A 13543-nucleotide genomic window follows, 5' to 3' on the forward strand; every position below is an offset into this window, starting at 1 on the left:
CAGTGTAGGTTTTCTTTCGTCAGGAAGGTTAGGACAGAATTTGGCCAACCAGGCCCAAAAATCCTGCACTAGAATTCTGTACCATATACTGCTTTTGTGTTATTCTTGCTATCAGTTTGAGAAAGCAAATATAATCCCACCTCTCTGCATACCCAAAATAACTAGATCTTTGTCCCAAGTTTGGCAGCTGCTGCAAGTCCATGTCACATGGCTTCCCAAAGTTCTAGAGAGACTGCTGGCAGGATCTGACAGATGGCATAGATTTTAGCAGCTCCTCTGTTCACATCCTTCTTCCTGCTATGCACTGCTTTCATGACCATGATGGTGCTGCACCAAAGGAAGATCTTGTTTTTCAGTCCATGCTCCAACACTATTGAGACACAGTAACCAACTCTGATTGAATGTGGTATGTGTAAACAACCTTGACCTGGAGTATGAAGGGCAGGTCTTCTCAAATGAGGACTCCAGTTCATGGGGTGGATGTGTCATGGGTGCCCTTTGCTCTGCCCTTCTGGACTCAATAACCTCTGGTTACATTTTGCTTAAAGAGGTAATCTTAAAAGAAGGATAGCTGCTGTCCAAACCCCACAAGTTCCATTAGCTTCAGAGTTGGTTACCATGGCTTTTTTGTTACTCTGCAAAGAAACACAGCTCTGCTGTGGTTGACTCTCTGCTTTGTTCACTCTCTGCTTGGGATGATGCTTTTGCCTTCATCCATTGAATAGGGAAATTAGACAGAACAGTAGTGTCCAAGTTGCCTCCTAGTTCTAGGAGTGCCTTGTTTTACATCTCTCTTCCACTTCCTGATAAATCAGTCATTGTGAAGACAAATCCATAAATATTTGGTTGGCTCTCTGAAGTTTTGAAGGTGTTTGCCTGAGAAATATGCTGCAGGTTAGGGAGATACAATAATGTTACTGATGTTTTTTGGCAAAAAGCCTGAATGAAGAACAGTACTCTGTGCAGGGAGGTCTCAGTTTTCCTGTCATACCTTGCTAAATCTCCAGGTGCTTCTAACCCTGACCAGACAGACAATGGGGTCAAGGCATCTCATCAGCACAGTGTGAGTGTGTGTTGCTGTGCTGGAGTTGACAGGAGCAGGATGGAGAAGCAGCCCTTTGTGAAAGGAGGAGGATGAGGAGATAGCAGAAGTCCTTCTAGGCAGGGTGCAAGGAGCTTTCCCAGAGAGCCTGCTTCTTTGGAAGGAGGGAATTCACAAACAGTGAGATATAATGGGTCGGTACCCAGCCAGATGGGGACATGGCTAGGCCCTTGAGGTTATTCTATATCAATTCATGCAATTTTCTGGTGATGGAGAGGGGCTCCCTTCATGTTGGGGTAGTGGAGGATCACTTGTTGCTGATATACATGTAGTGAGTATTCACGTGTGAATTGTTTGCCTCTCTTGTACCCTCTGTTATTAATACTGCTGCTGTTACTTTAATTTTCCTATTTCATTGCCATTTCCATTGGTCAATTCCAGTAAACCCATGGTCTTTAACTGCTGTGTCTCCAATCCTCTCCATTCCACAAATGGGAGGAGAGGGCGGGAAATGAATAAGCAGTATTTGGTCTGGAATGTTTCAGTGGGAACACTGATGTGGGGACCACCATTCCTAAACCTCAATGACCTTATTTAGTGTCTCATGTGAAACGTGAAGAGGTGAGATAACAAATCGGGAAAGAGTGGGTGGGAAACAAGTACTTCTTGTATTAGGTATGTCACAGTGCTGTAACCTAAACCTGTATGCTTCAGTACAGGCACTATACTGAAACAGGCCCATTGAGGAGCTCCTTTTCAGAGCAGGGAGAGGGATCAGGATTGTTTTGTTGCTGAACTGTTTTGATATCAGCTTACAAAATGATAACCTCAAGAGCAGTGAGGGTCATTTGTGATGTGTATTTAATTCTGGTCTTCTGCCCTTACTTCAGACACTGCCTTTAGGAAGCCCTTAACATTGTCCTGGGTTGTATCAGGCACAGCATTTCCAGCTGGTCAAGGGACATGATTGTACTGCTCTGCTTGGCACTGCTGTGGTCTCACCTTAGGTACTGTGTGAGTTTGGGCACCACAACATAAAACAGACATTAAGCTATTACAGAGCATACAAAAGAGGGCCATGAGGTCTGGAGCAGAAGCTTTATCAGGAGCTGCTGAGGTCAGCAGCTGGCTGTTCAGCCTGGAGAAGAGGAGGCTGAGGGAGACCTCACTGCTGTCTTCACCATCCTCATGAAGGGAAGCAGAGGGGCAGGTACTGATCTCTTCACTCTTGTGACCAGTGACAGGACTCAATGAACAGGCATGAAGCTGAGTCAGAAATTAGTTAGTCAGGTTTGGGCTGGATCTCAGGAAAAGGCTTTTTACCTGGGGAGTGTTTGGGCACTGGAACAGGTTCCCCGGGGAAGCAGTCATAGCACCAAGCCTGACAGAGCTCACAAAGCATTTGGGCACCACTCTTAGGCACACAGTGTCACTCTCAGGCATAGGGCCAGGATTTGGACTTGATGATCCTTATGCATCTGCTTCCTGATAGGTCCCTCAGCATATTCTGTGATTCTGTGTTTCTGTAATAATTGTACCCAGCCTGTGAGCAGAACAGGGAAGGATTATTTTCCTTAGTTTTTCACTCCATTTCCCTTCTTGAGGCCTGTTACAACATTCTTGGAGGATTTTAAATTCCCTTTGGATATTAAGGAAATCATGCTTTTGTTGCTAAGTCAGCCAGGTCTCTTCAGTGCAGTCTTACACCCTGATTAGAAGAAGGGATTCTTAGGAGGGTCTTTCAGAGATCTACCCTGAGGGTGGATAGTCATGATTGGCCTGTAATGTGAGAGAAAATGGGCCAGCTTTTGAAGGATTATTCTGCTCCAATAGCTTCGAAGTTCACCCCTGAACAACTAAGGGACCCTGTTAAAGTGGCAGAACATTTGAAAGAAAAATGCTGTGGCAGCTCCAGAGAAATGTAAAGTTCTGCAGTGTGCAGGGCCCTGGTAACTCTTTATCAGACAATCCTCTCAATACTAGACTGCACCCTCAGGGGGAAGAAGGGAAAGCAGAACAACAGACACTGTGGCCACTCAAACTGCAGCTGAACGACAGGAACAACCCATGCTAGTATCAATTGTTCCTATGCAGAAGAAATTCAAGCCCAAAAAATTTGCATACTGAAGAGGAAACAGGGCCCTCAGAAGCAAGATCAGAGAAAATCACCCCCTAGGTGAGCTGTAAGGTATGTGAAAATTTTTCAGCCACCAGTCAGGAGAGTCCCTGCTGACCTGCTGCTCTGATGTTGGGATAACACAGCCATATATATATATATATGAAATTATATGGTCATGCAACCAATCAGCTGGGATCCCTGTCCCAGGATGTGGGCATTGACAAAGGGATTGAGACTAGAACAGAAACTCTCAGAGGCAACTCCTCTCAAGTGTGAGGGAGTGGTGACTACCTGGCTCTGGCAACATGAAGAACATCTTTTTTTCCTCCCTACTGGCCTACACCTTGGCTGTGGAAAGGTCTCTTTGCAGGGGCTCCCTGCCACTGAGGAGTTAACAGCTCCTTCCATTTTTTTATCATCTGTGAATTTGCCTGGTAGCCCATCAAGCAAGGTAAAGAGGAATTTTTCCATGCCTTACCAGTATGGACCAGAGTCTCTGCTATTGGCAGCAAGTATCCCCATACTCAAGAGAGGGTACACACCATGAAGCAACCTGGTTTTTTTGTGTGTGTGACCGTGAAGAGGGCATGAGGAAGTGGGATGGAAAACCCACCTCTGCCCTAGCAGCAGATTTGAAAGGAAGAACAACCACCAAATGTCACTCTGGTTTCCAATGAGCAAGTCCTCAGACAGAATAGGAGGGCTAGTGTTAGTTTCAATTCTCTTGAAAGGACCTTCATCTTATATTTACAAGAAGTGAACAGTTCTCTGACCAGAATTAGAAGGGTCCTTCCTCCAGCCAGGTCTTTCCTCATCCAAGGGAAAGGGACAATCAATTCTATTGGACTGTGTGGATATCATGGCCTGGCTCATCAGACTCACAAGAGTATTGGGGTTTAGTTGACCCCAGAGCACAATGTACCCTGATGTCATCAAGATATGCAGGGGCAGAATCTATCTCTATTCCTGGGGTGACAGGCGGATCCCAACACGTGACTGTACTGGAAGCTGAAGTGACCCTGACTGGGAACAAATGGCAAACACACCTCATTGTGACTGGCCCAGAGGCCCTGTGCTTCCTTGGCAGAGATTGCCTCGGGAGAGAGGGTATTTCAAAGATGCAAAAATTTGGCTTTTGGGAGGCTGTAGAGACAGAGGAAGTTAGGCAACTGAACACCTTGCCTGATCTCTCAGAGGACCCCTCTGCTATGAGGTAGCTGAGGGTTGAAGAACAGGTACTGATAGCTAGCACAACAGTGCAGTGTCAATAATATCACACCAACTAGGACTCTGTGCACCCCCATCCATGACGTTATTCTTGAACTGGAGAGTCAGGGAGTGGCCAGCAAGTCTGTCTCACTCTTTTATGACCCTGTGTGTCAGTGTGTAAGTCCAGTGGACGGTGGAGACTGACAGTGTACTATTGTGGCCTGAAGGAAGTCACACCACCACTGAGTGCTGTTGTGCCAGACATGCTGGAACTTCAATATGGAGTCCAAGGCAGCAGAGTGGTGCTACCATCAATATTGCAAATGTGTTTTTCTCTATTCCTTTAGCAGCAAAGTGCAGGTCACAGTTTGCTTTCACTTGGAGGGATGTTCAGTACACCTGGAACCACCTGCCCAAGAGCTGGAAATACAGCCAGAGTATTTGCATTGAATTGATCCAGACTGCTCTGGAAAAGGGAGAGACTCAAGAACATTTGCAATGCATTAATGGCATCAACTTGTGAGACAACACAGCAGAGAAAGCTTTTGAGAAAGAGGAGAAGAGAATTCAAATCATCCTGAAGGCCAGTCCTGCCATAAGTCAAAGTAAGGTTTAGAGACCTGTGCCATAAACTCAGTTTTTAGAAGTAAAATGGCAGGATGGATATTATCAGATTTCAATGGATATAGTCAGCAAAATAACAGCTATATCCTCACCAACCAGCAGCAAGGACACAGAGGCTGTCTTTGTCAAATACTGCGAGTTTTTGGTGAATGCATTGTCCAGATTAGAGTCAGATTGTGAGTTCTCTCTATCTTGTGATTCAGAAGAAGAATGATTTTAAATGGGATCCTGAACAACAACAAGCTTTCAAACAAATTAAACAGGAGATTAATTTGCAGCAGTAGCCCCTGGGCCAGTTAGGACTGGACAAGATGTGAAAATGTGCTCTACACTGCAGATAGGGAGAATGGTCCTTCCTGGAGTCTCTGACAAAACGTGCCCATGGAGGCTTGAGGATGATTCCTGTGGTTCTGGAGTCAAGAATACAAAGGACTTAAGGCCTGCTACACTCCAACTGAAACTCCCTGGCAGCTTATAAAGAGGTTTGAGCTGCTTCAGATGCGTCTGGCACCAAAGCACAGCTTCTCCTGACACCCTGACTGCCAGTGCTGGGCTGGGTGTTCAAAGGGAAAGTCCCTGCCACATATCGTGGCACTGACAACACATGGAGTAAGTGCATCACTCAGATCACACAAAAGCTTCAATAGGAATCCCCAAGCACCCAGGAATCTTGGAAGTCATCACAAACTGGCTCAAAGATGAAAATCTTGGAATATCATTGGAAGCAGAGGAGGGAAAGGTGACTTGTGCTGAGGAGATCCCAGCATTTAGTCTGTTATCAGAAAAAGTGATATGGTCTCTTCAGTGATGTTTCCTGCTGTATTGAATGGTGCTCTCATCAAAAACGGGAAGCTGAAGTATGGAGTTCTACACGGTGAGTCACAGTATCTATGGAAAGGACAAGGTGCATCATGTCAGGTTGCAGAGCAGAAAGCCATCCAGCTGGCTTTAGATATTGCTGAATGAGAGAAATGCCCACTGCTGTACCTCTGCACTGACTTCTGGATGACCGTAAATGCACTGCAGGGGTGGCTGGACCAATGGAAAAAGATAAATAGGCCGTCCAGAGGTAAACCCATGTGGACTGCTGAGCTCTGGAAAGACACCGCTGCCTGTGCAGAGAAGCTGCTATAAGAGCACGTTGTTGTGTAGATGCACACATCCCCAGGAGTTGGGCTGCTGAAGAGCATCACAGCAATGGACAGGTGGATTGGGCTGCCAAGATTAAAGTGTCTTGGGTGGACCTGGACTGGCAGCATAAGGGTGAGTTATTTCTGACTCACTGGGCCTGTGACACCCCAGGTTGGAGATGGGGACGCCCCAGGGAAGAGATGCAGCAATAGAGTTGGGCTTGTGAGTGAGGGGTGGACTTAACCATGGACACTATTAACCATGGACATTATTTATAACTGTGAAATGTGCTGAAATAAAAAGAGGGTAAAGCTCCTGTGGTATGAGGGATGATAGTTAAAATATAAATATGGAGAGACCTGGCAGATTGATTGTATTGCAAATGTGCCAAGGCAAGCTCTATGTACATACAATGAAAAAAACACTGGATGGCAGAGATGCATCCCCTCACCCCACTGCTCAGAACACTGTCTTGGCACCCCAGAAAGAGGTCAGTCAGACAATAGGACCCGTTTCAAAAACAGCTTCATTAAACCCTTGGTCAGAGAGCGCAGCATCAAAGTGGGTATCATGTTTCCTGTGATGCACCAGCCTCCAGGAATGTTGAACAATAAAATGGATTGCTAAAAAACACATTGTTGGCATCTTCAAATATTGGGATCTACATTTAGCAAAAAACACCTCATTGCTTAACACTAGAGGCTCCACCAATCAAGCTCAATCAAAAGCTTCATGTACTGTACAAGGGGATAAAGCCCCTCTGGTGCATATAAGTAATATGTTCAGGAAGTCAGTTTGGATTAGTCCTGTCTCAAGCAAAGGCAAACACACCCATGGGATTGATTTTGCTCAATGACCTGATTACTCTTGTGGAGAAATGCAGATGGATGGGGAAACACAATGTGTACCTGAAGGGGATTTGATTTTCGAGTGAGAACAGACTGTGGTGTTGAGCTGTGTGTGTGTTTTTGGTTTCTAAATGACACTGGCACTATGTGCCATAACTACCACAACAGTGAGTATGGACCGCTCCAGACACACAGCTCATAAGCTTGTGATGCAGCTTGCAACCACCTGGCAGCACACCAGCCCTCCTGCTCTGGAAGACATCTAGGACAGAGAACCCACATGGACTCAATGAACTCTACAGATATCTTGGAGTGATGGCCATTGATTACGGACATGATAGCAGTGCTTATGTACATATACATCTCTATCTATATGTATGCATATAGTCGAAAGTGTATGACTTGGTCATGAAGGACATGGTACAGAAGAAGTGTGTATCTGACTTCTTTTTGGCAAGTGCATGGAGTTCTGTGGAATCCTAATATTTGTCTCAACTAGGGAAAAGGTGTAGGTGATTATCTAATCTGTGTCGAATTATCTTGACAAAAAATTGGGCACTTTTGGTTATCTTGAGTGCTTTCTGACTTTTAGCTAACCATCATCATGCATACGAGAATAGAACTGAAGTCTTTTCTACAGTGCCAGTCTGCCACAACTCGTTAATTCTCCAGTGGCTAAAATAGTTTCATTATTTGTTCCCCAAGAGTGTGGAAGACTTCCTTTTCCAGTTTGCTTTGTCAGAGCGTTGAATCAAACGAGTAATTTAGCTAGGTTGAAAAATGGAGTGCCAACCTAATTTCAATTTCAACCTAAATTCATTTCTGGGTATCAAGAAGGACCTTACTAAAGCAGCTTGCCTCCTGTGTTTCCTTCCGGTTGTTTTGGGTTTGGTTTTGGTTGGTTTGTTAGTTGATTGGGTTGAAAAATCTGTTTCTTTGTCACCAGTTAGCTCTCACTCATCTCCACTTTTAGAATGCACATCTCCAGAGTCTTGCAGACGTTTGCATCTAACCTGTCCCTGAAGGAACAAATAGTACAGCTGAAGCCTGAGGCAGTTGCATTTGGGTTGTTTGAAGGATGTTTGATTTCTTAAAAGAGGAAAAGTGAAGAATTTATCTCCATTTCCTAGGGTATATTAACTTCTGAAACGCCTAAAGGAGACCTGGACTGTCAGCTGTCACTATAAATTACACTGAAGTTAATCCTGTAGAGGAGACTGAAGCCTGTTGAAGCCTGTGTGAGAGTAATGACTGAATTTGGAATCTGGGTTATTATTCCAGATGCAAATCTTTAATGCTAGCTGAGTTTCTGGTATCTTTCTGTCCTGTTTCTGACTAGGACAGGGTCAATTACTTGCAGAAGCCAACCAGAGGCCTGGCTAGGACCCAGAGGTTGTTCTCTACCATGTCAGGTCATTGCCAAGGCTTGCGGGGAAGGGAATCTCTTCTGGGGAGGAGGGGTCCCTTCTGGATCAAGGGAATGCTGTCTTGTCTATTGTCAGGGGTATTCCCTGTGACTTGTTAATTTTTTGTGCCCCTTGTCATCAGTTTGTTGTTGCTGTTCATTTCCTTATCTTGCTGCTGTTTCCAGCAAACTGTTCTTATCTCAACCCATGATCTTTACCTTTTGTGGGCTCCTTTCCAGCCCCAGCAGAGGGAAGGACAGGGGGAGGAGGAGTGGGGGAACAATGCCTGGTTTGACATGTTTCAGTGGGAACACCAAACTGTGGTATATCATTTCCTGAAACACAGCATTGTGCAAGGGGGAGTTGCTCTCTGGGTAAAATACGGAGTGATCAGATGTTTACACAGTATCACACTGCTGCGTCTTCCTTGGCTTTATACACTACAGTAAAGAGCAGCCAAGGGGTTTTGAAACTTAGCCAGTTTCTTTATTCAGTCTAGCAATGAAATCTTTATTCTTTGCAGCTGTTGAAAGAAACAACTTAATGAGACTTGCTCAGACCATACCATTTACACCAGTCCAGCTCTTTGGTGAGTACCAACTTCTTGCTTATGCTTTGCTTTATAAATAGTTGGTGCATTATCTTTTAAAAACTGTGCTTGAGAAATTGTCTTGGATTTATTTCAACAGTTCTTATTTTCTGAAAGAGACAAGATAGAATTGTAGTTGTGCAGTAGTTTAGGGACTTATGGAGGTCACCTTGTCCAACTCCTTCCATGGTCAATTCAGATCAGATTGCTGAGGTACTGTCAAATTGCATTTTTATTATGTCTATAAATGGCGACTCCTCATTTTCACTGGGCAATCTCTTCCATTGTTTGATTGACCTAATCATGAATCCAGGGTTTCTGTCTGTATTTATTGGGGTTTCCCTTGCTGTAGCTTGTATCTGTTAGTATTCACATGACTGCTGTCAACCTCAGAGATGAGTCTAACTCCATCTTTTATGTTTCAATCCTTAGGATAGCTGAAGACAGCCAGACATTTCCCCTTAACCTTGATAACTTCATTCTTTCTATTTCCCTCTCACACACACTGACACAAACACAGGTACAGATGTAAATCTATGTATAGGATATGCCATCAAGAAGGAAACCAGGCAGTGATTTAAAGAGCATTATCCTTTTATCTGGCACAGAAAACATTTGATGTCTTCAGTGTCAAGGAAAAATCTTTGCTGTAACTGAAGAATGGTAAAGCATAATCCATAAATTTTTGGGAAGAGTTCTGAAAGTAGTGTGCAGTATTTGCTTATGGCAGCAGAAGGTCTGCCTCTAGACCCTCAATATCTAGGTGCTGCCTTCTCAATAGGTAGAATATTTTGTCTCACGGCAACTAACTGCTGATACTTGCAGTACCATAGGATTTCTTGGGACCAGATTGCTGTAGATAATTAATATAGCCATGGTAATATTGAGCATTCTAATCTTACAAGCTCCTAGGAGAGCTTTCTGGGTATTAAACTGTCAAAAGATAATAAAATAAATATTTAATGTAAGATTAAAAAATGTGTCTAGTTATACTATCTTGATTCAAGTGTCTGTCTTTTATGTAAGGTGCTGACTTTTCCAGTTGCTTTATTTTAAATAAAAATGTGCCTAAATTGCTGGATTCAACAGCATCTGCATTTGTGCTAATTGGTGAAAGGCAAGCTCAAGAGTGGGGAGGAAATCTACTAGTCTGGATCCAATTTGTAATTGCTTATGATGGTCTTTGCCATTTTGGCACTTTATTTACCTCATCACATTTGCCAGCGAAAACTTGTTTCTTATTAATGAATGTTACAAATAATGTGAGTTGTAGGAAGGAAAGCCAGATTTAAAAAAAAATCAGTCCACTTTGCTGTTAGTTTACAAATGGCAATAGAAAAGTGTTGTTGATTCTGCTGCAAGAGGGGAATGCCTCTACAACTTTCCAGGGGGAAAGAGAGTGCAACTGAGTTAAAGCTCACTAGGTTCTGCTTGCAGAAAAAATGATACTAGCAGGAGTAGAGCACCTCAAACATTTCATCATCGCATATAACTTTGGAATTTCTAGAAAAAAAGTCAAAATATTAGTTTAAAATAACAAAACCGTAAGCTTCATAATAATTTGTTTTAGCTTGTTCTCCTAGAAATGTCCTTTTCAATCTAATTTCCCTGGCTCATCACATCATGGCCAAGTCATAATTTTCAAAACAAACTTAGCTCTCTGCAGCAAAAGGTGGCACTCTCAACTACCATCAATATTGTATCAACTACAAAATTAAATTCCTTTAATATTTAATACTCAATAACTATTACAAGCTGTTTGCCTTGTTGTTATGATTTCCCCCCTATATTTATTTAAAAGTATTATTTTAAACTATTTTTTAAACTGTTCTTAAACTAAGATTTGAATTCAGGTGTTCTGCTCCTGCAGGTTTGTTTGGCTGTTTATTGCTTTTTTTGGGGTTTACTTTGTGAAACACAATGTTAAAAGAAAAATTCATGAAGTGTTCCACAGATGATGATTAACTTAAAAGTCTTATTGAAAATTCCCCTTCCACATAAGTGCATAAAGAGAGGGAATTGCACACGGGATATTTAGAGTTCATACACTGGAGATAAAAATTGTGACCCTTAAAAATATGTTATTTTAAATGACTGCTATAGACTAGAGTATCAGTGAGTTCTTTGTATGGAAGAATCCAGGAGGTCTTGAATTTGTCTTTGTTTAGAGGCTTAATACAAGCTGTTTGGACCACCTATTATCATAGCAGAAGAATTAATGTGTAGAAGAACAGGTAATGTAAATTTAGGCTGGGGAAGTTTTCAGACAGATGAATAGTTGTGATAAAAGGCTCCCTTTTTAAAGAAGTGTGGCTTAGAAAGGTGTGTAAAGAGGTGTGTTATTTAAAAACACAAAATGAAAATGCTGTTTCTCCTGTTTCTGCCAATGACTTTTGCTAACAAAACTTATTTTTATTTAAGCTGGAGAGGAAGTGACAGTCTATCAGCTGGAAGAGAGTTCGCCTATGAATCTTGATAAAAGCATGTCTTCCTGGTCCCAGTATGGCACAACTGCAATGATCCAAGTCCTGTCACGGGAGGAGATGGATGGGGGTCTGCGGAGGGCCATGAAGGTCATTTGTACTTGGTCTGAGAGTGATGTATTAAAGTTGGGACAAGTATTTATTGTGAAGTCTTTCCTGCCAGAGGTGGTTCAAGCTTGGCAAAAGATCTTTCACCATGGCACAGTATTACATCTCTGTCTGAGGGTGAGTTCAGACCTGAAGGAACAACACATCAGGCCTAGCCTGATGTTAGACTGCTTACTTTTTAATGTCTTCAATTAGTTGTCATGTGTTTTGATGTTATCTTTTGGAAAGAAAAAAGATTTTGAGGAAGTTGTATCTCCCTTTTGTAAAAAATAAATAAGCAGGGTATGTGTGTGTGATTAGTTTTTTTGAAAAATTCATGACATCTTTCTTTATGAAAATTAAGTGGTGTTTATAACATTATCTTTTTTCAGGAGATTCAACAGCAAAGGGTTGCCCAGAAGTTAATCTATACCTTCAACCAAGTGAAGCCTCATACTATTCCCTATACTCCAAGGTAAATTCAGTGCCTTTAGGTACTAGGTGAAAGAGGTTTCTCTTTTTAGCCTCCTTTACCGTTGTGGGTTGCAATGATAATGAAGTGGTAATGATAATGTCTAAGGATACCTAATGCATTTTTAAGAAGAAAGATAGGCAGCTTTGAAATTTGTCTTTATAGTTACATGTGGTGGGAAAATAAACATTCTGTTCCATAGACTTTAAGCCATTTACATAATTAAAAAAAATTATTTGATGCAGCTCATTTACAGAGCACTAGGGTAAATCACATTATATTGTTTGTTCATAAACTATACCTTCTGATCAGGTGCTTTTTTTTGAGCGTTGTCAGACCAAGAAAGTCTTTGTTCTCTCTATTATTTGTACCTACCTACTGTTGTTGAAAATGCTCCAGACAAAGAAGACATGTCCTCCTTTTTGGTGTGCTTGCTCTGCATCTTGATGGCTGCTGGCTATGATGATGCTCATGACCTTGCCACCTGCTGACAGACAGTATTTACATCTACAGGTTCCTGGAAGTTTTCCTCATCTACTGCCATTCAGCAAAGCAGTGGCTGACCATTGAGAAGTACATGACTGGTGAATTTCGGAAATACAACAACAACAATGGAGATGAGATTACTCCCATCAGCTTGCTGGAAGAGCTGATGCTGGCCTTCTCTCACTGGACCTACGTCTACACCCGTGGGGAGCTCCTGGTCCTGGATATGCAAGGTGACTGCTAGCACAGGATTTCTATTTGAAACCAGATGAAAAGTAATTATCTCAAAAGAGAATTTAGTACTGAGGGCCAAATTCTCACTTAAATGAGGAAATGCAAAGCTCAAAAAACCTCTGGGTATCTGTTGTGTGATGCCAATAAATGAGAATCCACAGAAACAGTCTAGGTTAATGTAGGTGTAATGGGAAAATAATATTGCTTCAAATGCCTCCAGGCTGAAAAACCAAAAGAGCAGTTAGATAAACTGCAGGAACATTTCATCAAGCTCCAAAAAAGCCACTCCACAGTTAAGATATTTTTATTTTTCATAAGATGTATAAATAATACAGAGATCATGTATATGCACACAACGTGTATGTAAATCTGTCAAAAATATGTGCACTATCTGCATTTTTTTATTGTTGATATTAATAAATCTGTATGCAGTTTAAATAAGCTCTAAACCTGAATGCTATTCACAAAGTCTAGTGACTCCTTCAAAGAGCATGTGATCATTTTACTATACATATGTAAGTGGGAAGATAGCATATTTTGAGGAGATGAAACAGTTGACAATGTTCAGATGAACATCACTCATCAAACAGTATAAACACTATCGCTTTTCATTTTGTCAAGGGAAGAGTCTATGGGTAGCCAGAGACTTAACATATTTATATTTTACAGCATCCAGAAGATGTAAATTACAAAAAAGACATCGCTATTATGCAAAATAAGCTTATAATTCCATCTTTGCCTTGATTTGCTTTAGCTATATATGAAAAAAAGAAATTATACAGAAAGAATAAGTGTGTCTCTGCCATTGCCTAT

The 13543-nt window shown here is 42.1% G+C and overlaps 1 protein-coding gene across 3 annotated transcripts in view; it reads left to right on the forward strand.

Moving 5' to 3' along the window:
• Positions 1-13543, forward strand: part of TRPM6 (transient receptor potential cation channel subfamily M member 6) — a 92880-nt gene that overhangs the window by 71105 nt on the left and 8232 nt on the right. Inside the window, exons 34-37 of one of the 3 annotated variants that reach the window (XM_039719276.1) lie at positions 8903-8968; positions 11390-11676; positions 11931-12013; positions 12524-12729. In XM_039719276.1, the coding sequence (XP_039575210.1) occupies positions 8903-8968; positions 11390-11676; positions 11931-12013; positions 12524-12729 (642 nt within the window). Of the gene's footprint in view, positions 1-4717; positions 4919-8103; positions 8179-8902; positions 8969-11389; positions 11677-11930; positions 12014-12523; positions 12730-13543 lie in introns of those variants that run through there. The other 2 variants (XM_039719260.1, XM_039719240.1) reach the window with 2 other exon arrangements.

This window comes from Passer montanus, unplaced genomic scaffold, assembly GCF_014805655.1.
Source record: "Passer montanus isolate IOZ18808 unplaced genomic scaffold, ASM1480565v1 scaffold105, whole genome shotgun sequence".
Lineage (NCBI taxonomy): Eukaryota > Metazoa > Chordata > Aves > Passeriformes > Passeridae > Passer > Passer montanus.